At 43.1% G+C, this 25,207-nt stretch overlaps 1 protein-coding gene across 1 annotated transcript in view; it reads right to left on the bottom strand.

The window, feature by feature from the left end:
• The window catches only part of rasgrf2b (Ras protein-specific guanine nucleotide-releasing factor 2b), a 404,619-nt gene that overhangs the window by 139,905 nt on the left and 239,507 nt on the right, over positions 1-25,207 (bottom strand). Inside the window, exons 10-15 of the mRNA XM_070867471.1 lie at positions 24,993-25,153; positions 21,152-21,218; positions 19,328-19,464; positions 16,051-16,133; positions 12,150-12,398; positions 8,487-8,875 (exon numbers count right to left, since the gene is read on the bottom strand). Coding sequence (XP_070723572.1) covers positions 8,487-8,875; positions 12,150-12,398; positions 16,051-16,133; positions 19,328-19,464; positions 21,152-21,218; positions 24,993-25,153 — 1,086 coding nt within the window. The remainder of the gene's footprint in view (positions 1-8,486; positions 8,876-12,149; positions 12,399-16,050; positions 16,134-19,327; positions 19,465-21,151; positions 21,219-24,992; positions 25,154-25,207) is intronic.

Raw genomic sequence — 25,207 nt, forward strand, 5'->3', positions numbered from 1 at the left:
GAGGTCATGCACTGTGGCAGAAAAAAAATCAAAATCATTTAAATGGAGAAAGATTGCAAAGTGCTGCAGTACAGCTGGACCTGGGGGTACTTGTGCATGAAACACAAAAGGATAGTATGCAGGTACAGCAAATAATCAGGAAGGCAAATGGAATCTTGGCCTTTATTGCAAAGGGGATAGAGTATAAAAGCAGGTAAGTCTTGCTACAGTTATACAGGGTATTGGTGAGGCCACACCTGGAATACTGCGTGCAGTTTTGGTTTCCATATTTACGAAAGGATATACTTGCTTTGGAGACAGTTCAGAGAATGTTCACTAGGTTGATTCTGGAGATGAGAGGGTTGACTTATGAAGATAGGTTGAGTAGGTTGGGCCTATACACATTGGAGTTCAGAAGAATGAGAGGTGATCTTATCAAAACATATAAGATAATGAGGGGGGCTCAACAAGGTGGATGCAGAGAGGATATTTCCACTCCTGGGGAAACTAAAACTAGGGGACATAGTCTCAGAATAAGGGGCTGCCCATTTAAAACTGAGATGAGGAGGAATTTCTTCTCTCAGAGGGTTGTAAATCTGTGGAATTCTCTGACCCAGAGAGCTGTGGAGGCTGGGTCATTGAATATATTTAAGGCGGAGATAGACAGATTTTTGAGCGATAAGGGAATAAAGGGTTATGGGGAGCGGGCAGGGAAGTGGAGCTGAGTCCATGATCGATCAGCCATGATCATATTAAATGGTGGAGCAGGCTCAATGGGCCATGTGGCCTACTCCTGCTCTGATTTCTTATATTCTTATGTTCACACTCCTTAACCCAAGCCTCATCGCACACACACAACCTTCCACCAATTAGCTTGTAATAAAATAAATGTTTGTTTTGAAATATACTGGGCACTTCTGTCTTCTCATTTATGAACATTACAGTAAATCAAGAATGACAGTAAATAGACCATTCAGTAGGTTTGGTCTTCACATAGGTGAGGATGCCTGGCATGATCCTTCTCGGCCAAAGAGATCTGCTTCAGCATTATCTGGTAGCCTACGTAGAAGGTGGTAGAACAGGAGAAAAAAACAGATATCCCTGAAATCTCAAATGCTTAATAGGGCACCGTCTTCATGAAAAAGAGCTTAGCAAACATTTTTGCATTGTTTACATGCAAATGATGCAGTAATATTGTTCTGTGATATGCAATGATGATGTGCTGTATTGGGCTCCACACTAAAGGAAGTATATTAAGGCTTTAGAGAAGGTCCAAAGCCGATTCATTCGGATGCTGCCTGGTATGAGGAACTACAAATGCCAGCAATGTAGATTACAGGGCGATATAATATAATAGAAATTAATAGAAAGGAAAATTGGGCAGGGTATATAACGGGTGGCTGATCCTATATCACCCATCTTACACCCCCACCAAAGTGAAAAATTGTGGCTGCTGTTCCTTTACTCCTCTCTACTCCTATCTTCAACTTAAATTGCCACACTCCCTGCTGTACTCAAGCTGCTGTCATCACAAACTCTTTCACAGGCCCAGAAATTATGCTTGACTCTGTAATCGGCCAACAGCAGACTAGTCCGGTTAGGTATTCTTTTTTGCACTTGTTTTTTCTCTTTCTCTCTCTGCTCTGCTTATGTGTCTGCCTGTGTGTGTATCTCACTTGTTTCTTTCCACACTTATGTCTTTTCTCAGGTTTGTTCAGTCTCTTTCTCCCTATTTGTCTTTTTCTACCTTTGCTTCTCTCTACTTCCCCTTGTCTCTCACTCTCGACCATCCACAGTATGAATTTCATGCAAACAGTGCTTCCAACTGGCTGTTATGTGCAGGAAAGAGGAAAATAGCATTTGGATTATTTGTTTAAAAATAGCCCTCTATAATTTTTAGCGAAAATTTGAAAGCAGGCAGAAAAACATCAATACAAAGCTCTATAGATTAATAGAGTTTGCTGTTTTCTTACCTTAGAATTATTGAGACCCGTTACATTCGCTGAATATGGGAATCATCATAGATATGGGACAGTTTGACAAAATCATTTAAGACCACCAATTTGGTGGGCTAACAAGAGTATACAGTCTGACTGAATTTAACTGGTAAAAATAGAAAGCGATTCTGACACCTGGGCATCAATAACAGCCCTTTGCTAACAATGCACGCAAGGTAGTGAGAATATATAGGGTAGCAAGATACAGCCCCATGCTGGCAAAACACATGGAGAGTAGTGAATCAAAGCCCAATGCTAGAAAAACAACAACTTGCATTTATATAGTGCCTTTAAGGTAGTAAAGTGTCCCCAGCAGGAACAACCCTGTGGCAAGTGACCACACAGAAGGTAATCAATAAATACAGGCAACCAGAGCTAGGGAGGTATATAATTGTGATCCATTGTCAGGCGGTCAACAGTCAATTGAGCAAAGGAGAGGTAGATATAGCTAAATAGCTGAGTGAGAATGATTAAAAGTTGGTAAAGGTAATAGATGAATATCAGGGTGGAAACTCAGAAACACTAAGCTATCGGGGTACTAAGCAAACATAGAAAGTACCAGGAGAGTGTTATGAATCTAAAGTCCAGGAGGAAGATGAAACCTACATGTTGCCTGAGTAGATAGGAAATGAAAAAATACTCAGGTCAGCCAGCAACTGAACTGTAGGGAATGAAGAGTGAGCAGCATGCCTGAGATTATCAGATGATTGAACAAGTAAGGAAGAGGAGGTGGCAGCTGTGGAAACCATTTGTGAACTAGATAAACTGAGTTACTACACCAGGTACAAGTGATTGGATGGAAGATTCCTGATCTGAGACACTGTTTACAGTATTGGAAAAAAAACTAGCAAGACAGAATTCTGAATCTATGGTCTTCTTGATAACTTCTTATTGCAAGTGTATAATCAAATACAATCTCTACTTAGTCAAATATCAAATTGCATCATACAAAATCTGTGATTAAGTTAGCAAGCTAGACTAACGCTAATAAAATAGATGCAAAAGCAGCCTCTTACAATTCACAAAAGACGATCAGTAATGCAATGTTGTGTGAACGGGGCTTGTGTATAGGCTGTCCCCATTCACAGTGCAGTCTCATTTTGATGGAACTTGAGATATGGCTCAAAAAATGTCACCAGGGTCTCTAAGAGATTAATGCAATTTTCTATGCATAATGCATTACAGCTGTGATGTTATTTGTCATCGCCCGCATCCAATCTGAACAGCTACAATAAAAACACCATCTGGCATTTTCCTGGGACCTGACCTACCAGTGAGGATGATCCCAAATGGTGTCATTGGTAGCCAGCAAGTCCATACTATTTCTTTACAATACATTTGAGAACAAAATAATAAACAAGTGCACAGAGAGGATAATCGGTACCCCTCAGTGAATTGCAAGGCTGTGGTCACATTGAGGGGTTCAAATGATTGTCCTAAACCATGAGGGCAGAGCTTGAGCAGTTTATGCTTGTCATCTGAACCCTACAACTAGATCACTGCCTGCTTTATAATATATTTCAGGAAGTGAATTCTTTGCCCTGCTATTAGAGTCTTTTGCTTCTGTTGCTGATTAAAGATGTATGGCTCGAACGAATGTTGGTTTTGTGGGCAATATTGGATTTTTCCCCTAGGACCTGCTGCTATTTATTAATTTTCTGCAACAGGACCTGCAGTATTGCCGGTTATTTTTAAAATGAATATTGGGAAAGTTCACACTCCTGTACAGATTATAAGGCACCAATCCAACCAATAGTCTGAAACAATGGGAGCGAACTTCCTTGAGTCTTCTCCCACTCCACTGCTGTAAACAGGATTTGGGCTGAACTTTCCCTATAGTTACAGCAGCCGAACAAGAAAAGCACTGAGGAAATTCACCCCGACTGTCATAAACTAGGAAACTAAAGCTTTGTTAATCTACAGATGTGCCTGACTCCCATCGCTGGGCTCCAGCCTTTAGAACCCTCCTACGTATAATACACTACTTTGAGTGGCTTATTTAAAGATTGTAGACACATCTTACCATTAAATCTGAGCAGTTGTTGGCTGAGGGGAATGTTTCTAACACAATATTTCTGTCGCAGCCCTGAGTATGCCAAGCGTGAAGTGTTAATTCATTTTTTAAAAGGAACAATGTGAACATTTTTCTCAAAAACTTTAGGCTTTTTTATGATAAATGTTTGAGTGTGTGTGTTTGTAAAAAGCTGTATGGAAAATGCAAAGGAAAGGCCTTACAACCCCACTGTGATGTAAGCACAAGGATTATACAATCATGTCAGGTGGAGGAGCATCGCAAGGTTTGTTAGAATAATTACTTAGCTAATTACTTTGCGAGTTGAAGAGGTAGGTTTTGAAAGTGTGGAGAGAGGTGGTGAGTTGCATGGATTTAGGGAGAGGGTCCCAGAGTGTAGTGGCATAGTGGCTGACTAAAGGTGTCAGCCGTGCTCAGTGGTAGCAGTCTCGCCTCTGAGTCAGAAGGGTAAGGATTCAAGTGTAGTACTGAGCGGGTGCTGCACTGTTGGAGGTGCCGTCTTTTGGTGGACATAAATGATCCCATGGCACTATTTAGAAGGAGGGCAGGGCAGTTCTTGCCAGGTCCTGCCCAATATTTGTCCCTCAACAAACATCACTAAAACAGATTATCTGGCCATTATCAAATTGCTGTTTGTGGGGCCTTGCTGCTGCATTAAAATAGTAACTACACTTCAAAAGTACTTTATTGGCTGTAAAAAATAACAATTTGCATTTTTATAGTGCTTTTAGGTAATAAAATGTCTCAAGGTGCTTCACAGGAGCGTTATCAAGCAAAATTTGACACAATACCACAAAAGATTTGAGGACAGATGACCAATAGCTTGCTCAAATAGGTAGGTTTTAAGGAGCATCTTAAAAGAGGAGAGAGAGGTAGAGAGGTTTAGGGAGGGATTTCCAGAGCTTAGGGCCAAAACAGCTGAAGGCATGGCCACCAATAGTGGAGTGATTAAGATCGGGGATGTTCAAGAGGCCAGAATTAGAGGAGCGGAGAGATTTTGGATGGTTATAGGGATGAAGGAGGTTAAAGAAATAGGGAGGGGCGAGGCCATGGAGGGATTTGAAAACAAGGATGGGAATTTTAAAATCAAGGTGTTGCCACACCAAGAGCCAATGTAGGTCAGTGAGCACAGGGTAATGGGTGAACGGGACTTGGTGCGAGTTAGGTTAAGGGCAGCAGAGTTTTGGATGAGCTTAAGTTTATGTAGGGTGGAAGATGGGTGGCTGGCCAGGAGAGCATTAGAATAGTCAAGTCCAGAGGTAACAAAATCATGGATTTGGGTTTCAGCAACAGATGAGCTGAGGCAGGGGCAGAGTCAGGCAATTTTATAGAGGTGGAAATAGGCAATCTTGGTGATGGAACGGATATCTGGTCAGAAGATCATCTTGTGTTAAATATAGCACCAAGGTTGCAAACAGTCTGGTTCAGCCTCAGACAGTGGCTAGGGAGAGGGATGGAGTCAGTGACTAGGGAACAGAGTTTGTGGCGAAGACAGAAAACAATGCCTTTGTTCTTACCACTATTTAGTTAGAGGAAATTTCTGCTCATCCAGAATGGATGTCAGACAAGCAGTATGACAAATCACAGACAATGGAGCGGTCAAGAGAGGTGGTGATGAGGTAGAGCTGGGTATCGTCAGCGTACATGTGTTTTTGGATGCTGTCGCCGAGGGCCAGCGTGTAGATGAGAAACAGTAGGGGGACAAGAATATATCAGTGGGGGACTCCAGAGGTAACGGTGCAGGAGTGGGAAGGGAAGCCATTGCATGTGATTATCTGGTTACAACTGGATAGATAAGAATGGAACCAGGCGAGTGCAGTACCAGCTAGCTAGACGACAGAGGAGAGGTGTTGGAGGAGGATGGAGTGGTCAACCATGTTAAAGGATGCAGACAGGTCGAGAAGGATGAGGAGGGATAGTTTACCATGGTCACAGTCACATAGGATGTCATTTGTGACTTTGATAAGGGGCGTTTCAGTACTGTGACAGGGATGGAAACCTGATTGGAGGGATTCAAACATGGAGTTGCGGGAAAGATGGCCACAAATTTGGAAAGTGACAATATGTTCAATGACTTTGGAGAGGAAAGGGAGGTTGTAGATGGGCCGGTAGTTTGCAAAGACAGAAGGGTCAAGGGTGGGTTTTTTGAGGAGAGGGGCAATGACAACGGATTTGAAGAGGAGGATGACAGTACCTGAGAAGAAGGAACCGCAAACAATATCAGCTAACATGGGGGCCAGGAAGGGAAGTTGGGTGGTCAGCAGTTTGGTGGGAATAGGATCGAGGCAGCAGAAGGTGGGTCTTGTGGACAAGATGAGCTCAGAGAGGGCATGAGTGGAGAAACTAGAGAAAGATGTGAGTTCAGGGCTGGGGTAGTGGGTGAAACCTTAGGGGCAGTTTGACCCGGTGAGTTAGGGGCAGGGAGAGAAGCAGCAAATGCAGCTGAACAGATGGGCGCAGTCTTAATGACAAGGAAGTCCAATAGCTCCTCACACTTGTTGTTGGAGGTGAGGGTGGTGGAGGCAGGGGAGAGGGGTTTAAGAAGACGGGTTGTAGTGAAGAAAAGCTGGGGTTATCTTTACATTCCAGGATGATCCTGGAATAGTGAGCAGTTTTGACAGAGGAGAGCAGGTCCTGATAGTGCTTTATGTGATCCATCTAAATCTGGCAATGAATGGCTAAACCAGTAGTCTGCCATAAACGTTCAAGTCTGCATCCCTTGGACTTACGGGAGTGGAGATGAGTGTCGTACTAGGGGAACTTTGGAATATCCTGAGGTTGTGAAAGGCACTATATAAATGCAAGTCTTTTTTTCTTTTTAAGCTTACTGTGCAGAACAATAAGGTGAAGACCACAGTTGGAAGTGTGGAGGGTGCATATTGGAGTAGGGCTGAGTTTGGAGCAGTAAGGGGAGGAAATGCCATGGAGTGATGAAGTAGGGTGGGTCAATTTGAAAACAAGAGCAAAAACTAAATCCAGAATACCAATCCAGCAATTAGAGTTAAGTTCTATTTGCTTACATCATAGAGAGTTGTAATACATTTGAGTTGCATAATATCAGGACTAACAAACTCAGGTAATGATCAGGTCCAGAGGCTTTTTAAAATGTCAACGCAAACAAAAAATCTTAGATCTTGTAGGTAATGACATAAAATCCCAGAGATGGTGCCCAATTAATAAGCACAGTAAATGCACCTATCTAGGCAAGTCCGAGAGATGGTCTCTTAAATGTTTTTTTAAAACTTTTTTCTAAAGTGGTAGTAAGTTTTGACAAAAATATTGCTATTTCAATTTTTTTCCAAACTGTTAGCTTATTTGCATTAAGTTCCCCCCCTGTAACAAGTACTGTGAAATAATATTTTAATAGAGTTGTACCTCTGATATTGGAGCAAATTGGAGAGAATGTTGAAAGATAACAATAAGCTGAAAACCTCTCTATCGTCATAATTGGACTGTGAAAGATTTTAAGCATCAACCTCTTCAAGGGGCACCTCATATTTTCTTTTAATTTTACTACTGACCTCTGACCTCTGACTGGCTTGCAACTACTTCCACTGTTCAATTAATGACATCAATAGCAAACAAACATACAATGCAAATAATAAAGATGGATCACCGCTAAAATGAAGTTAATTAAAATACATTAAAAATGAACATTGTAAAATGATCCTAAATAGTTGCTGATCAATATTAACACAATTCTGCCAATCAATTGTTGCATTAAAAAAAAACACGTGCCTGTTTGACCGTGTAAATTACCTGACATATTCCTACTGGGGTTTCTCAATTACTGGTTGGGTCACAGAATGATAGCTCTTACTGGAGAACAACATCCTTTCTCAAAAGTGATACATCATAGCTGCCTTAGCCTAGACCACCACCACCTTCCTGATAATAGAGCAGCAGGATGTATGGTTGTCCAGCAATGCACTGCAGCACAGCCCTGCCTCCAAAGTCTTATGCATTTATGTTCCAGGCCTGCCTGTCAGGTAAACCCATTAAATTTAGTCAGGTAACCTTCCTCAGCTCTTGGGACAATGGATGAATTTGACCATCTCCGCTGAGTCATTTGGAAGAGCGAGGGAAACCTGTCCACTTTGCTAAGGTGCAACCTCCTGGTAGTTTGCTAAGGATTAGCCTTGTCCATGGAGATGTCCATAGGTAGGCCATCCTACAATCCTAGATAATCAGGTAGCTTATACTAGCTTAGTGAAGGGATAAAAAGGAAACAAATATTTTTTTTTAAACTGACCATTCAACTTAACCCATTTGTTGACCTATCGCACAACAACATTAAAGGCCATGACAAAGTCTGTAATCAGGACTTTCCCACTCTCTTGTTTGGAGAATATGTATTGGTGAGTAGCCTCAAAGGATACAACATAAAGAGAGAAAACTAGCAGAAAAAATAGACAAGCAATTATCATTGAAAAGGGACAAAATCTAATAATAACAAATAAGTAAAGTATTTTCTGTACCTCTCCTGATGCTTCTTCTTAACTTGCTGCATATATCAATGCGGGGATACTCTGAATCTTCCTCTGCAGAGAGAGGACACTGGTCTGGGGATGAGGGACCTTTGCTCAGATCCAGTGGTATTTTGCTCGCTAGAGGAGGTGGAGAGGTAGCTGGGCTGTAAGCACAGGTAGAAGTACTAGATGCGGAGGATGTGGAAAGGTCAAGAGCTCCTATTCTAGAATTCACAGGGGAGCTGAGTGAAAGTTTCCGAGTTCGGACAGGAGAGGACGTCCGAGAGAAAGATAGTGGAGGAGGCGAAGAAAATTTCCGACACAGTCTTGGGGACTTCCCATCATTCATGTGCTCAGATCTGTTGCTTTGGTTAGTTGCAAAAAACAGTTCCAGTGACCTATGAATGAAAAGGGAATTTATTGAATTGAATAATTGAAGCAATCCAATTGCCACAGGACTCCAGGATATATCTCACTGTACAAAATGATAACTGTCAATTGTCAAAATTAAATATTTAGATAAGTTACACATAAACCACTTGTTCGGCAGTCACCTTGTTCTGAACTTATTTGTTGGCTTAATATATATAACATTTTAGTAAATCAATAGCTAACATATGGTGCATTTTCTGATGAAGTTTACTAGCCCTACATGATATAACATGAATTGTTAATTCACCCAAAAGAATATCAGCTCTGTTTATGGGCCTGAATGTAAGCCTAGCTCATAAGATGTAACTCCTTTCTATAATAGCTCTAATAGTCCTACATAAAGGAGTTTGGGCAGTCTGAACCCAGTTTAGTGGACACAGCATGTAGTGCGTCCTGATCACCCTCCCACTAGCTATTTCTTCTTACACTAGGCATGATTGCAGTGCTTCCCAATCAGTCGTGAGCAGTCAAGTAACATTGACACCCAAAGGGTACTGCATGTTAGAAGCAGTGCTACATTCATAGGTGGTATGCACATTGTATTGTGGGAAACACTTTACAGATCCTCTGTTCTCTTGGATCTTTGTTCTGCAGAACTTTTAGCAAAAGTGGACTGGCAACAGCTACTTGTAGATAAATCAGCGACAGAGCAGTGGGAGGCATTCAAGGAGGAGATAGTGAGGGTCAGAGCAAATACGTTCCCACAAAGAAAAAGGGTGGGATTCCCAAATCTAGAGCCCCCTGGATGTCAAGGAGCATATAGTGTAAAATAAGGAAAGAAAAGGAAGCTTTGTCAGATACCGAGGGTTCAATACTGCAGAAAGCCTAGAGGAGTATAGAAAGTGCAGGGGTAAAATTAAAAAGGAAATTAGGAAAACACAGAGCGAGCATGAAAAAATATTGGCAAGTTAAATCAAGGAAAACCCAAAGATGTTTCATAAATACATAAAGAGCAAAAGAATAACTAAGGAAAGAGTAGGCTTATTAGAGACCACAAAGGTAACCTATGTGTGGAGACAGAAGATGTGGGTATGGTTCTTAATGAATACTTTGCATCTCTCTTCACAGAAGAACGAGATGATGCAGAGATTGAAGTTAAGGAGGAAGAGTTGAAATATTGAATGGGATAAATATAGAGAGAGAGGAAGAGGTTTAACATCTTTGAAAGTAGATAAATCACCAGGCCTGGACGAAATGTATCCCAGGCTATTAAGACAGGCAATGGAGGAAATAGCATCGTTTTCCAAACCTCTCTGGCTAGAGGTGTGGTGCCAGAGGACTGGAGGACTGCTAATGTTGTGCCATTGTTTAAAAAGGGTGAAAGGGTTAGACCGAGTAATTACAGGTCAGTCTGCCTAACTTCAGGGATTGGAAAATTATTGGTAAAAATTCTGAGGGACAGTATAAATCATTTTTTAGAAAGAAACGGATTAATCAAGGACAGTCAGCCTGGATTTGTTAAGGGAAGGTCGTGTCTCACTAACGCAGTTGAATTTTTTGAGGCGGTCACGAAGAGGGTCAATGAGTGTAGTGCATTTGATGTAGTCTACGTGGATTTTAGCAAGACATTTGACAAGGTCCCACATGGCAGGTTGGTAAAAAAAGTAAAAGCCCATGGGATCCAAGGGAAAGTGGCAAGTTGGAGCCAAAATTGGCTCAATGGCAGGAAGCAAAGATACTGGTTGATGGGTGTTTTTATGACTGGAAGGCTGTTTCCAGTGGGGTTCTGCAAGGCTCAGTACTAGGACCTTTTGCTTTTGATTGAGACTTCAAATGTAGGGGGTATGATTAAGAAGTTTACAGATGATACAAAAATTGGTTGTGTGGTTGATAGTGAGGAAGATAGCTGTAGACTACAGGAAGATATCAATGGACTGGTCAGGTGGGCAGAAAAGTGGCAAATGGAATTCAATCCTGAGATGTGTGAGGTAATGCATTTGGGAGGGCTAACAAGGCAAGAGAATACACAATAAATGGTAGGATACTAAGAAATGTAGAGGAACAGCAGGACCTTGGAGTGCATGTCCACAGATCCTTGAAGGTAGCAGGATAGGTAGATAAGGTGGTTAAGAAAGCTTACAGGATACTTTCCTTTATTAGCTGAGACATAGAATATAAGAGCAGGGAGGTTATGGTAGAACTGTATAAAACACTAGTTAGGCCGGCGCTGGTTGGAGCTCCTTTTGAGCTCCCGGCTCCTGCTGCCAGATATTGGGTACTCTACGACAAGTGGCTCACCTCCCGATCCCGCAAAGCCTCTCCACCCACCATCTACAAGGCTCATGTCAGGAGTGTGATGCAATACTCACCACTTGCCTGAATAGGTGCATCCACAACACTCAAGAAGTTCAATGCCATCTAGGAAAGAGAAGCTCACTTGGTGAGCGCCACTACCACTGGACTCAATGTCTATCCCATCCATCACTGTGGCTGCAGTGTGTACAATTTACACGATGTGCTGCAGTAACCCACCACAGGTTACTTTAACAATGCCATAGGATTGCCCTCACCTCCAGGTTCTGTCGGTGCACTGTGTTTGCAGTTTGTGCAAAATGGCGGTACGGCCGTCATTAAAGGGGACGGCGCACTGCTGCGGCCGGCATTTTTTTTTTGTCGGCAGACCGGCAGGTTGGCCCGGCAATTATGCCGCCAACAGGCAGCCTGGCAACTCCTCTTGGATTCCAGGCCGCTGGCCCGGCCGAAACACTCCCTGGTGGCCCAGTGGACCTAACTAAAAGAATTGCAGGGTTCGCAACTGCTCTCCCCTTTAAGTGAAGGGGAGTGACGTGGTGACATGCCAGCACGATGACAGTACACCCGCCCCTCAGATGACTGATCTTCTGCTCTCCACCCCCATTATAACCGACTTCTGACCTGCTCGGAAAAAAAAGACCAAGAGTTGAATTTCGCGCAAGAGGCCACCGCATCCACCGCGGCAGTGAAAACAGCTCAAAAACAGTAGGTGCACCCTGTTTCCGGTGGGGGTGAATTTCGGCCCCCAAGTCCTTTATTGTTCCTTTATTGTCGATTAGCTAATATCCTGGAATTCCCTACCTAATAACATTATGGGAGCACAGGGACTGCAGAAGTTCAAGAAGGCCCACCATCACCACCATTTCAGAACAACTATGCCATGGGCAATAAGCATGGCCATGTCAGGGGCACCCACATCCCAAAAACAAGTTTTTAAAATGAACTACATTGTTATCAAATTCAACAGCCTGCTTTGTTAGGCCCTACCTGACAGGAATGGAGGTGAAAGGTTTTTTGTAGATGTCTGTCAGCTTCTCCAGGACCACCAGTGCAGTCGTGAATATGCGGTAGGTGTGGAGGAAGGTATTGAGGAAATCAATGCTGAGAAAGCGCAGATCAGTCAGTCTCTCCAGCAGCCGTTCCACACTGGCATAGCGAATCTGTGGCACTTTGCAGGAGTTCAGTGTCTTACTGAAGCAGATATCGATATCATCGCTGTGAAGTCGGATATCAGATCTGAGGAAAGTAATGATTTTGTTCATTCATTTCACAAACCCTTTTTAATATGTGAGTGATATTTAATTGAGTATAATAATATAAGAAAGCTATTGATTGCAGGCTTGATTGATGGATGCTTAAATACAGCAGTAAACAAATTCACGTGCTTTGTTTATTTATGATTTCCCCACTGCCAGTAAATCTGATTAACTGACTGCCATGATGTCAGCACCATGTGGCTTTAATTTCATCGTTATCAAATCTTCTTTAGATTGATTTGTTTTATTAGCTATCATCGTCTTTCTAACAGTGAATATACACAGACATTGTATGGTTGCTTGGATTATAGAATCATAGAAAATTACGACACAGAAGGAGGCCATTCAGCCCATCGTGTCCGTGTTGGTCGAAAAAGAACTACCCAGACTAATCCTACCTTCCAGCACTAAGTCTGTAGCTCTGTAGGTCACGGCTCTTTAAGTGCACATCCAAGTACTTTTTGAATGTGGTGAGGGTTTCTGTCTCTACCACCCTTTCAGGCAGTGAGTTCCAGAACCCCACCACCCTCAGGGTGATATTTTTTTTCTCATCTCCCCTCTAATCCTTCTACCAATTACTTTAAATCTATGCCCCCTGGTTATTGATCCCCCTGCTAAGGGAAACAGGTCCTTCCTATCCACTCTATCTAGGCCGCTCATAATTTTGTACACCTCAATTAATTCTCCCCTCAGCCTCTTCTGTTCCAAAGAAAAAAATCCCAGCTTATCCAATCTTTCCTCATCCTCGTAAATCTCCTCTGCACCCTCTCTAATGCAATCACATCTTTCCTGTAATGTGGTGACCAGAACTGCACGCAGTACTCGAGCTGTGGCCTAACCAGTGTTTTATACAGTTCAAGCATAAACTCCCTGCTCTTTTGTTATATGCCTCGGCTAATAAAGGAAAGCATTCCGTATCTCTTTCTAACTACCTTATCGACCTGTTCTGCTATCTTCAGGGATCTGTGGACATGCACTCCAAGGTTCTTCTGTTCCTCTACACTTCTCAGTGTCCTCCCATTTATTGTGTATGTAATTTTTATTTTCAGATAGGTCTGATATTGCAACCCCAGTGTACAAACTGCTGGGACCACAATGTGTGGAATGCTCTGTGTGCTGGCAGGGTAGAGAGCTGGACCTAGAAATTCGATAAGGCCCAAAAATGGACGGTGGCACTGCAGAGAGAGATTTGCCCATTTACAAAGTGCAGGCAGCACATTATTTTGGTGCTGGCTGCTGATTTGAATGATTTTAGAGCACAGCCCAGTGACGAATGCACTGCTTCAGGCTATGCACTCAGCAGGAGGCCCAATGTCATGTTGCTGCAGCATCACTGGAGCGAAGCTGCATTCTCTTAAAGCAAAGCTATCATTTTTGAAAGCAGGTGAACTATTTTCCCCTGGTGGTTGACCAAGAGGATGAAGAGGAGAGTGAAGAAGTAGAATTAGAAACACTGTCACTCTATTTGACCCTCCCGGCCACCAGCTCCTCAAGATCATTCTGCAAGGCCACCTGCAGTGTCCCCCATTGAAAGTCAGCAGCCTTTCACCAGCCATGCTGCAGCCACTTGGGTAGCACTGCGTAACATCACTAGGATAGGCAAAGGCACACATTAGATAGTCACTAAGGGAATGCACAAGGGTGATGAGTTGATTTTTTAATGTAATATTGGATTTATTCTATGGATAAAGTTGGATTGGAAAGTTTGCTTTGTATTGGTTTTTATTGCAGCATTATGGCCAAGAGGACACTGTGATGGTCAGTAACTGAGGGAAGGTAAGGTGTGGGAAAAATGTTGAAAGGGGAATTGGGGTTGTGGTCACTGGTATTGCAGGTGGAAGATTCGATTCCGGATATCCCAGCCAGAAACAGGTTGTCTGGGTTGCCTCTACTTCTGCTTCTTCCTCTTCTATTTCTTCAGCTTCCCTCTGCGAGCAGCTTGTCCCCTTTGCTGCCTCTGCTTCATCATGTGATATTGTAGCCCAAGAGGGACTGAAACTAGAGCCCCCAGGACTGTGAGAAAGTGGTGTTCTCAGAGGGCTCCTTTTAACATCCAAAGTCTTGCAAGCATCCAACAGTACTTTCTGCACACTTTAATAACATTTTAAATGTATTGCAGCAAGCCAATGCTCCAATAAAATATAAAAAGAGACTTCATAAGCTGAAATCGAAACTTGCCTGAAAGATGTGTGTGTCCCTTTAAGTAGCGCTGACAGAGTTTCTGTACAACTGTTGCACGCACGTTCTTCCGTGTGTCGCTAGAAGAGGGCGGTATGGAGTACGGCGACGTCCAAAATCGGAGTCGTGCGTCAATTCAGACGTTACATGCTGATTACGCTCTGCACATTTACATTGAAGAGGCGCAGCGCTGTCGAGCTCTCCAAAATGGCGGCCACCACGTCCCGCACCAGAAGTGGACAGAAGCGAGGCCGCTGCCATTTTTTCAAGAAAACCGGCCTTAACGGCCAGTGCTATAACATCAAATTTCACAGTCCTGGACTTGCCGGATATTGTTAGCTCAGGCAATGCATGTGATTCATGCACAGGGTGTGTGTCTATGTGTGGTGGGGAATGTCAAGTGAGCTTGCAGCCCTGAAAGGTTGCAAGCTCTAATTCAAAGTGGGTTTAAAAACTTAGTCTGTGGCGGAGTGATTGTGGACATAATATCTGGCCACGTGGGCAAGCTGCAGGATACCTCACCAGAGGATACCAATCCACCATGACTGGCAGCAGATGACAGCCAGGACTATCTGTAGGACATGCAAACAGATGCAGAAGAAGATGCCAGGTTTTAAGGAATCTGAAAAGGTAAGACTTACCAACAGCACCATGTTACAGATAGATGGGCCAAGATTCTATGTCACAATGCCTTTCCCTTCAAGCCCTTACAAGCCTGACAGCTCTGTCATTGTATTTCATACATAGCCATACCTCAGCAAGGCACACAGTCATGGTACAACATAATAACAACAACACAGTCAAGATGCAACATCATTTGAAAGCCAGCTTCTGACATGCCGTTGAAGGACTGCCCGGGTAAGTAAATGTGTCCTGATATAAGGATAAGTGCATTCATGCATGGCCTGCAGTTACCGCTTCCTTTCTTGTCCTCTCAAAGACTGATCTGCCTCCTCCAAATCAAGGAACAGAATTAGACCCACCAAAGGAATTCCCATCCCATTCTGCCGTTGCCATTTATAGCCCCTCTAATCCCATCTTTTGTTTCTTTATTTCCATTACCACTTCCTTTGCCTTGCACCATCAACCCTTTAGACATTTAATCACTCCTGCCTTCTACCCTCTCACAAACCTTCCCTCTTATTCTTTCCTCCCATACCTCCATTCCCTGCCTCTGTACTTGCTTAAAACATGTTAACTCTAACATTTTCCAGGTGTGACAAAAGGTCACACGGCTGAAAAGTTAACTTTGTTTCTCTCTCCACAGCTGCTGTCTGACTTTGAGTATTTCCAGCATTTTCTGTTTATGTCGCATGCTACTTACTTTGCTTACTGTTGCATGCAAGAGGGTTGTAAGGAAAGAAGATGTAAATAAATCAGTAATTCCATGATCTGGCACTCCCTGCAGGAAATGACCCTAGCAAGAAACGCAAGAAATTGTGGACAACACTTACCTGATCATGTGAGGCACAGTAACTTTTGAATATTCCTCAAATACATTGGTCATTAGACCATTGCATCGTATGTTGTCTATACACTGCGAAAATGCAAAAACCAGACGATTAGAAATAAAAAGACATTTTATCATAGAATCACAACAGCACAGTAGGAAGCCATTCGGCCCATCGAACCCGTGCCTGCTCTCTGCAAGAGCACTTCATCTAGTCCCATTCCCCTGCCCTTTCCCCGTAGCCCTGCAAATGTTTTTCCTTTAGGTAGTTATCCAATTCCCTTTTGAAAGCCACAATTGAATTTGCTTCCGCCACCCTTTCAGGCAGTGTATTCCAGATCATAACCACTCACTGCGTAAAATAGTTTTTCCTCGTGTCGCCTTTGATTCTTCTGCCAATCACCTTAAATCTGTATCCTCTGGTTCTCGACCCTTCCGCCAATGAGAACAGTTTCTCTCTATGTACTCTGACCAGACCCCTCATGATTTTGAACACTTCTATCAAATCTCCTCTCAATCTTCTCTGCTGTAAGGAGAATAACCCCAGCTTCTCCAGTCTATCAACGTAACTGATGTCCCTCATCCCTGGAGTCATTCTTGTAAATCTTTTCTGCACCTTTTCTAAAGCCTTCACATCCTTCCTAAAGTGCAGTGCATAGAATTGGACACAATAATACTCCAGTTGTGATTGAACCAATGTTTTATAAAGGTTCATTGTAACTTCCTTGTATTTGTACTCTATGCCTATATTTATAAAGCCCAGGATGTTTCTATGTTTCTATTGTGGAGGCCAAGTTACTGAATATATTTAAGCAGGAGATAGATAGATTTCTAGACACAAAAGGCATCAAGGGGTATGGGGAGAAAGCAGGAATATGGTGTTGAGATAGAGGATCAGCCATGATCATATTGAATGGTGGTGCAGGCTCGAAGGGCCAAATGGCCTACTACTGCTCCTATTTTCTATGTTTCTATCCCATATGCTCTTTTAATGGCTTTCCCAACCTGCCCTGCCACCTTCAACGATTTGTGCATGTATACCCCCAGGTCTCTCTGTTCATGCACCCTCTTTAGATTTATACCCTTTAGTTTATATTGCCTCTCTTCCGTCTTCCTACCAAAACGTATCACTTCAAACTTTTCTGCATTAAATTTCATCTGCCACATGTCCGCCCTTTCTTTAAGTCTATCACTATCCCCTTCACTGTTTACTATACTTCCAAGTTTCGTGTAATCTGCAAATTTTGAAATAGTACACCTAAGTTCAAATCATTGATATATATCAAGAAAAGCAATGGTCCTAGTACCGACCCCTGGGGAACACCACTGTGTACTTTCCTCCAGTCCGAAAAAACAACCATTCTCCACTACTCTCTGTTTCCTTTCACTTAGCCAATTTCATATCCATGCTGCCACTGTCCCTTTTATTCCATGGGCTTCAACTTTGCTGGCAAGCCTATTATGTGGTACTTTGTCGAATGCCTTTCAGAAGTTCAGATTTTGGGGAAAGAATCCAGAGCGTAAAATTAATAATGCTCATCTAATCCTTTGAGGGCTCCAGTAGCATTTTACAGGACATGAAAAACATCACAAGATCGTTCTTTTGGTTAATTTTATTTTCTACCTCAGTAGTAGGGTTGAACCTAAACCCATCAAGCGTGTGTGAGAGGTTACAAGGAGCAGCCTACATAAACTGCCAAAGAAACAAACACCCTCCAGTCCACTAGGGAAATAGGTCTATAAACGAATGTGGCACAACCATAGAAACAGATGCCATGGAAATTGCTGTCCCCAAACCATTAGATAAACAGAGGCATTGATAGAGATGGTCCATTAAATTGCTGTAGGAATCAGGGCAACAACAAATAACAACTTGCATTTATATAGCAGCTTTAACATAGAAAAGTGTCCAAAAGCAGTACACAATGGTCTCTACATAGGGTAGAACATAAAATAAAAACTGTTAACAAGAATACAATCGCTCCCTTCCAGTCACTAATGGCAAAAGCCCATACCTGTGCTGATGATTAACATGCAGTGAATTCCTAATCGTGCAATGCAGCCCCTCACCCTACCATATTGTGAAATAGGCAGATCAGTGGATCCTGAAGATTTATCTTTAGATCTTCCATTTTGCTTCAGCACACGAAAATCAGATGCACTTCCCTTCATTCCTCAATTCAAATTAGATTCATTTATTTACCAATACTTCACTTATTGCAAAAAAAGGATAATTGCATATCAACGTTATCCTTTCATCAGTGTTTAGCACTAACTCTGAAAATGAACGGGGCCATTTATGGTGTTGGGGATGGGACTTCTGTCCATCAATCACCTGGAGCACTGATCCCACAGTGTCAGCACATTCAGATATCCTTTGGCATTTATGCAATGTAATACATTCAATGGGAGGAGGGAGACGATTGGTAGTAGTGAAAACTATTACAGCTGACTTTAAAGCCCGGATTTTAATTCCGGCAGAAGTTGTGCGGGCGAGGGCTGAGGTAAATGGGAAACCACCCAGATCTCGCCTCTTGGGGCCCGGGAGATTTTAACCTGTCAATCTTCCACCCGAGCCCAGCGAGGAATGCTAGCAGTAGAATTTCAGGTGGCAGGTGGCTGCCGACAGGGACACTGCCAGTCAGTTAAATGAGTCGGGGTTGGGAGTTGGGGAGGAGGGAGTCTGGAGGGCATCACTGCAATGGGGAAGGGGGAGAGAGATTCGGGGTAGGGGAGGCCCAAGATTTTCTTGTAGCATCCAAAGTAGCACTCCTGTTCCTCCCTTTCCAAAAGGAACAAAAATAAACATTTATGGGCTTCTTCAGGGCCCAAATCCGCTTGCTGGCAGTTTGGCCTGGTGGGGAAGGACGAAGGCATTCCCACGCAGGCCTCGGGTTAAAATTGCAATTGGATCCTGTGATGTTGTCAGAGCACGATCTGCATATTTAAACGTGGAACCTGCTACCTCCAGACATGTATCCCGCTCACCTGCTCAAAAAAGCAGGTTAAAATCACAACCCGCGGGAAGGCACTGGGATAGGTGTAACAGCCACCTGCTCTTGTTTCAAAAGGGAGTTTCCTGCCCTTGTTTTTCAATGCTAAGTGAACGGAGATCCATTGTTATGGAACTGTTTTCCAACAGAATTTGTCAAATAAATTGAAAGTATATCCTAATAAATTGGTAAATTCATCAGGATAAATTGGTCATATGTTTCTTTAAAACTTTAGATTTTTCTAAAGAAATACATGGAACATTTTGGAACAATTTAAATGCTATTTACTTGGCTTATGTCACTGGTCCATGCAGCTTTTTCCTGTCTAGATGGAGCTAACAGCACAACTGTGAATGGTGGGCCATCAGCAGACTCAACCACAATCTTGAAATCTAGATGTCCAAAGACTTGACCAGAGCCTTTTGCTAAAAGGTAAAAATTAAAGTCAATGGTACATAGGACAGAAAGTATGTAAAATAATTTCATGCGTAAAGCAGTCGCATGGTTTCCCATGCTGACTCTAAAGGGTAAAATTACCACTAATTATATATATATCATGTGAAAAAGTTTAGCAGTTAATGATTTAATTTGCCTTGTGCCACTCTACTGGTTAATTGGAACAAATTTAATTGATCACAATCCCAGCTAACAATATTTTCACCACATACCTCAATTGGTTCTCTCCAGAAACACATCTAATTGGCTCTTAAACCCGTTTATACTATTCACAGTTTCACTAATCTATGTGTAAAAAGAATCCTGTCTAACTTTTCCAGTGGCTCTCTGGCTGAATTCATTGTTTGGTGTGGAACTGAGCCCGTGCATGGGCTTATTAGAATGGCCCTGTCCCCGGTTTTTGCAATGGGGTTGGCAGCTGGTGGAAGGTCTGCCTGCTTCTGTCAAAACAGCACTGTGGAATTTCCCCCCCCCAATCTCCCTGGACTTGGATGTGTTCTGATGGGAAGACAGCATGCACTCTTGTATCGGGTAAAAATACATTTTACAGGCGCATTTCTCAGTAGCTTGATTTGGAGGGGCCATAATTGCCCCTCCTGATAAGGCTTCTGGCCGCCTGAAAGCAGCGGCCATGGGGCGCCGCGGAATGGCCGCTGACTCTCCGCGGAGGGGCCGCCATTTCGTAAATTACCCTACCTCAGGTTTCGAGTGCTGTCCGGGGCCGCTCCGCCCATTTTCCCGCCATAGCATGCACGCGCCATCCCCTTTCCGACCGGACGAAATCCACCTCGCGAAATTGCCCCTTTCCCGGTATTGCCCTGTGGGAGCGGCCCCACTGCCAGTCGGTGCCCCTGACAGCTTTTTGTGTCGGTGCATTCTCTGTGGCATGGCGTCCCGGCCGCCCTTAAAGGGGAGGGCGCACTGTCGCTGTCGCCATGTTAATTTTTTTGCCGGCTGACTGCCAGGTCAGCCTGACAATTATGTCCCCAGGTTCGGCTGGGCTACCAACAGGCTGGCTGGCAACCCCTCTTGGGTGCTGGCCCGGCTGAAACTCTCCATGTTGGCCCAGTGGACCTAACTTAAAAGTATGCAGAGCTCACGGCAGCTCTCCCCTTTAACTGAAGTGGTGAGACACCATCAGCACGGCGTTGATGACTGATCGGGGAGGCAGACCCATAGCAAGGGCACTTCTGGCCCTCAGCCGCCACAACATCTGCCCCGAGCAAAAAAAACCTTTCAATCCCAAATATCGACTGAATCTGCGCCGCAACACATGCTTTAAAAAATGGAGGGTGCGCCCCATTTCGGGCAGTGGGCCATTTCGGCTCTGGAGACTCTTAAGCGACATGAAGAAAATTGGGCACAAATTAGACACCCGGCTGATTAAAACATTTATTTTTAAATAATGTTCGTCTGTAATCAAATTCTTGATTTAACCAGGTAATACTTATTAAAATGAAGAATAATTTCTACTATTGTAAAAACCAATTGGGAAATCATTGAAAAAAAACAGTATCCAGGACATCTAACTTTTCTTTATTCATTCACGGGATGCAAGGCCAGAATTTATTACCCATCCCTAATTGCCCTGGAGAAGGTCATTGTGAGCTGCCTTCTTGAACTGCTGCAGTCTGTGTGTAATCATTGTGTACTTACACTCATCTTCACTTGAATCAGGTTCTTCTATTAGGGTGCAGTCGATCAGAGAAAGAACGCCTCCAGTCTGAAGCAAGTAAAAGAATCACAAATGAATAGAGAGACCATTTTCCTTCTTTCTGTTTATTGTAAACTGGATTTGATAGAACCTTGGCACCTGCTTAATCCACTTATAACAAGACACAAGTAGAGAACAGCATTTCAATACCAGGCTCTTCCTGGTTTTCCAGAACCCTTTTCCTACCTGGAGAATGCACCAATATCATGACAACGCTCTTGTCATGTGGATTGTTGCCTGCTTGCTGACCAACCGGATTGTGTTTTTGTTGAATCTGGGTAAAAGTTCTGGAAGAGGCACAGTGACACATACTGCATCATTCATTCCTGGCATAATTCCTGATTCAGCCCCGACTGTGTGTGCGATGCAAGCTCCTATCTCTGGAGCTGGCTGGCTCTGGGAGTTGCGTGCACAGAGCTGTGAGTTCTGAGGGCTGCAGCAGCAACAAAGTGCAGAATGTTTTAATCCCCCTTACTGCACTCAGGCATAATACTAGTAAAAGTGAAATGACAGTTGGTAGACCACACGGAAGTCACAAGAGTCCACAAACAAGGAAACTGATTGTATGGCTTTATCTACATTAAATATTTCCCATTGCAATAATGCTGAGTGCTGAAGATCTTCCAATTACTTTAAATCATTGGCTTGCATTCTGCACTGAAAAACAGAATCTTTTTGTCTGAAATTCGTAAGATGGTGAGATTTTCTTAAAAAAACAGCCTCAGTAGATTGCGACGGCAGTGATAAGCCATTAACAAGTTTTATATAATGTTTCCCCTTATGACCTGCAAATAATATATTGGCCTAGAAATTGCAGTCGGAGGTGTACCTCTGGAGTACTAGGCTGCGAAGAGTTGCAGTCTCAGACCTCGAGACAGAGGGCAGCATGGACACAGGCGGTTCGGAAGCGTACCTGAGATCATGTGACCTCGGTCCTCCAATGACAAAGGAGAATTCCATTGCAATCATTTATGAAGGGAATCCCCTAATGATATGTAATGGAATCCCAAAATCTAATAATTAGACAATGTACAGAATAGCAATTTTATTCATGTTCATTCATTGCACCAGTCTCAATAAAAATTTATGTTTTGATAATTTGAAACATCATTAAGACTGTAATCCAGACCAATATTTGCATAAACCAATTTAATAAAGTGAACGTGCATAATTTAGGGTATAAAATGTTTAATTTAAGGCTTAGATATCCCCTTACGCTGATGCAAGCAGGCCCTTCACATGCTTGCATAAATCGTAAGACTTGCGTGGGCAATTACTGGCCAGTTGCTGGGCAAATAGCCCAACTCTGTGCCAGCGATTGCTTTTTCGGAGTCCCCGCAGATGGCTTGTCAACACGTATGTTGACAGTCCACAAATTCCTGATTTCCTGAAGTCCTTGGAACTTGCGGGGCATTTCAAAGGGATTACAAGGGCATCCTCTGAGAGTACGCTATAACAGACACCTTGTTTCAGGGCTATTGATTAATGAGATGAAAGTAGATAATTCATCTGAATTAAACACCCATTTCACATGAACTGAAGGGAAGTATAAATATTCATGCCATTTTTCACCAATGAAGGGTTCGTGACAGCACATGAGCATACATGCTGATGCGTGCAGTGAGGCAAAAGAATGTTGCCCTAGTTGCCACTAGAGGGAACCCTACTTGAAGAAAAGTCATCTGAAGTGCCTGGTCGGAGCCAGCTGACAAGGGCATTTGTGCAGCAGCACCCAGTGGGCCTGGCTATAAATGTGGAAGAAAATGGGAGAATTGAGTTAATGCTATCCAGAAAATTCCTATATGAAATATCTGACCCTCAGAATCCTGTTACTCTTGCACTGCTAGACCCTCCGAAGTTGTCTGTCAACCTTACAGTCATTTGAATGCTGAGCATGTATGGTCATTTAGCAGAATGGCACGCAGACAGGATGCAAGTGGCACCTGAGATTTCTTTAATAGAGCAAATTCTGATGGCTCTCTGTAGCTACATGATGTATGTTCAGCTACTGACAATCAGGATGCACTTTCTGAATTGCAGCAGTGAGGTGAACTTGGCCAGCCGTGTCATGCCGCTGTAGCTGTTCAATATCAAAAGGAATGAAATTGCTGAAAGATGAGGGAGGCTTTCAACTGCTGGCTACCTATTTCTTACCTGAAACAGTCTGGTGGGGGGATTGCCCACCTGAATTAACTTTCAAGCAGGCTTTTAAATGGGGGCCCAGTACTCCCACCCAAACCAGGCAGGAGGCAATTTCGTTATGTAATCGTGGTCCTATGCCTGTTGTAGGACTCCCAATTATAACTTCCAAGCAGAAATGGGTGGAGCATGCATGGTGCTATTACTCTAGGAGTTGAGAGACTTAACCCAAGATTCTTAAAGGGAACGCTGGCGGCCTCTCTGAAAAGGTTCGTTTTTGTTTTTTTTTTTAAAAAGATTTTTATCAGAAGGTAAATGTTCTGGTCTACTGCCAGTCCGTTCTCGCATCTGCTCCCCGCACTCGACCTGCTGTGTACTACAGTTGGCAGATTTTCCACCTTGGACAGGTTTTGTGCCCCGAGCTCACCGCCAAAATCTTAATGCGGCCTGAACCTGAACGCGGTTCAGACTCCCGACGGCCATATTGGGCATCACTGATATTGCACCCGTTTAGTGCCCAAACCGCAAGTTTCCCCCCATGTGTCAGTGACTGATTTGATACATCTCTGGGCAGAAAATACTGCAGAAGATACTAGCTTGGAAGGAGTTGGAGACTTAACAGTTGAAAGAGGGCATCGCTTTGACTGCTGCTGGCAGTGTTGTCATTATGGTGGAGGCTGGCCGCCATTTCCTTACAAAGATGGCACAGCTCTAAAGTAGGTCCTCTTATTCATTGCCAAGTAGGTCTGCCAGAACTTGCAGATATGGTTGGTGGCATAATGGTGAGGCTTGTTCTGGTGCCAGCTGATCTCCTTGGCAAGCCTTCTTTCACATTCTTTGTCTATTTAACATTGACTGTACTCTAAAATACCCCTTTGAAATATAGCTGTGTAGCTTTAAGAGTTTCTTTCCCCATGTGCAATACTGCTGCCAAATTTTCAATTGGCACAGTTAACACAGAACAAGATTTGTGCATGAAACATGGAAAATCTGGGGCTGCATTGCACTGACATAGACTTTGCATCTATAATAAAGGTCTCACACATTGTGTAGGAGCAAAGGATGCCAGCGAGCAACACAAAGCATAAATAGTGCTGTTTACGTTACTAGCAGAGACCAAAGAGACAGATTTTCTATTCCCCACTTGCTCGTTTAACTGCCTGCAGAACCAATGCCACTGATCAGAAATTGCACCTATGACTACTATTCAACACTGTGAAAATGGGGAACAATATTAATTAATGACAATTCTAAGGAGTATGACCAGCAGGGTGTGCATCAGACATGATCCCTCCCTCGAGTGACACACATGCCGCACACGCACGCACACACTCCAAAGTTTGTTCTTTGCATCTCAAAAATGAAATTTAAGCACGATATAACTGGGGAATACAGCTTTCCAATTTGTTATGATGTTTGAGGTAAGCATAACTCCGACTGCTTCCCCCTATTCAGGTCTCGAAAAACATTAAAAGGGTAAAATAGGAATGTGAAAAAATATTTTAATATCAAAGTATGTTTTTGAAAAAGCCGCATTATAGCATAAATGTTTCTTTAAACATTTTAAATATTTATTTATGCACTGGCTGTAGGTTTGAGGGACATTGCAGGATGCGTTAAGAGTTACTGAGAAGTGATTGTCACCTTCAAGAGATGCAGTTTTCCTCCAGAACTTCTTGTGCAGACTAAGAAATGTTTTGTGAATAAGAAACACTGTCTTTCTCCTTCTTTCTTCAAAGAAAGGGAACCTAAACGAACTTTGGCGAGCTTTCCTCTCTCCACCGAAGGGAGCTGTATGAGGGAGCCTGGAATGTCAAAAATATTCCGGTTAGTTGCCATGGTTGGAAGAATACTAGAAA

This window comes from Pristiophorus japonicus, chromosome 1 (assembly GCF_044704955.1).
Source record: "Pristiophorus japonicus isolate sPriJap1 chromosome 1, sPriJap1.hap1, whole genome shotgun sequence".
NCBI lineage: Eukaryota > Metazoa > Chordata > Chondrichthyes > Pristiophoridae > Pristiophorus > Pristiophorus japonicus.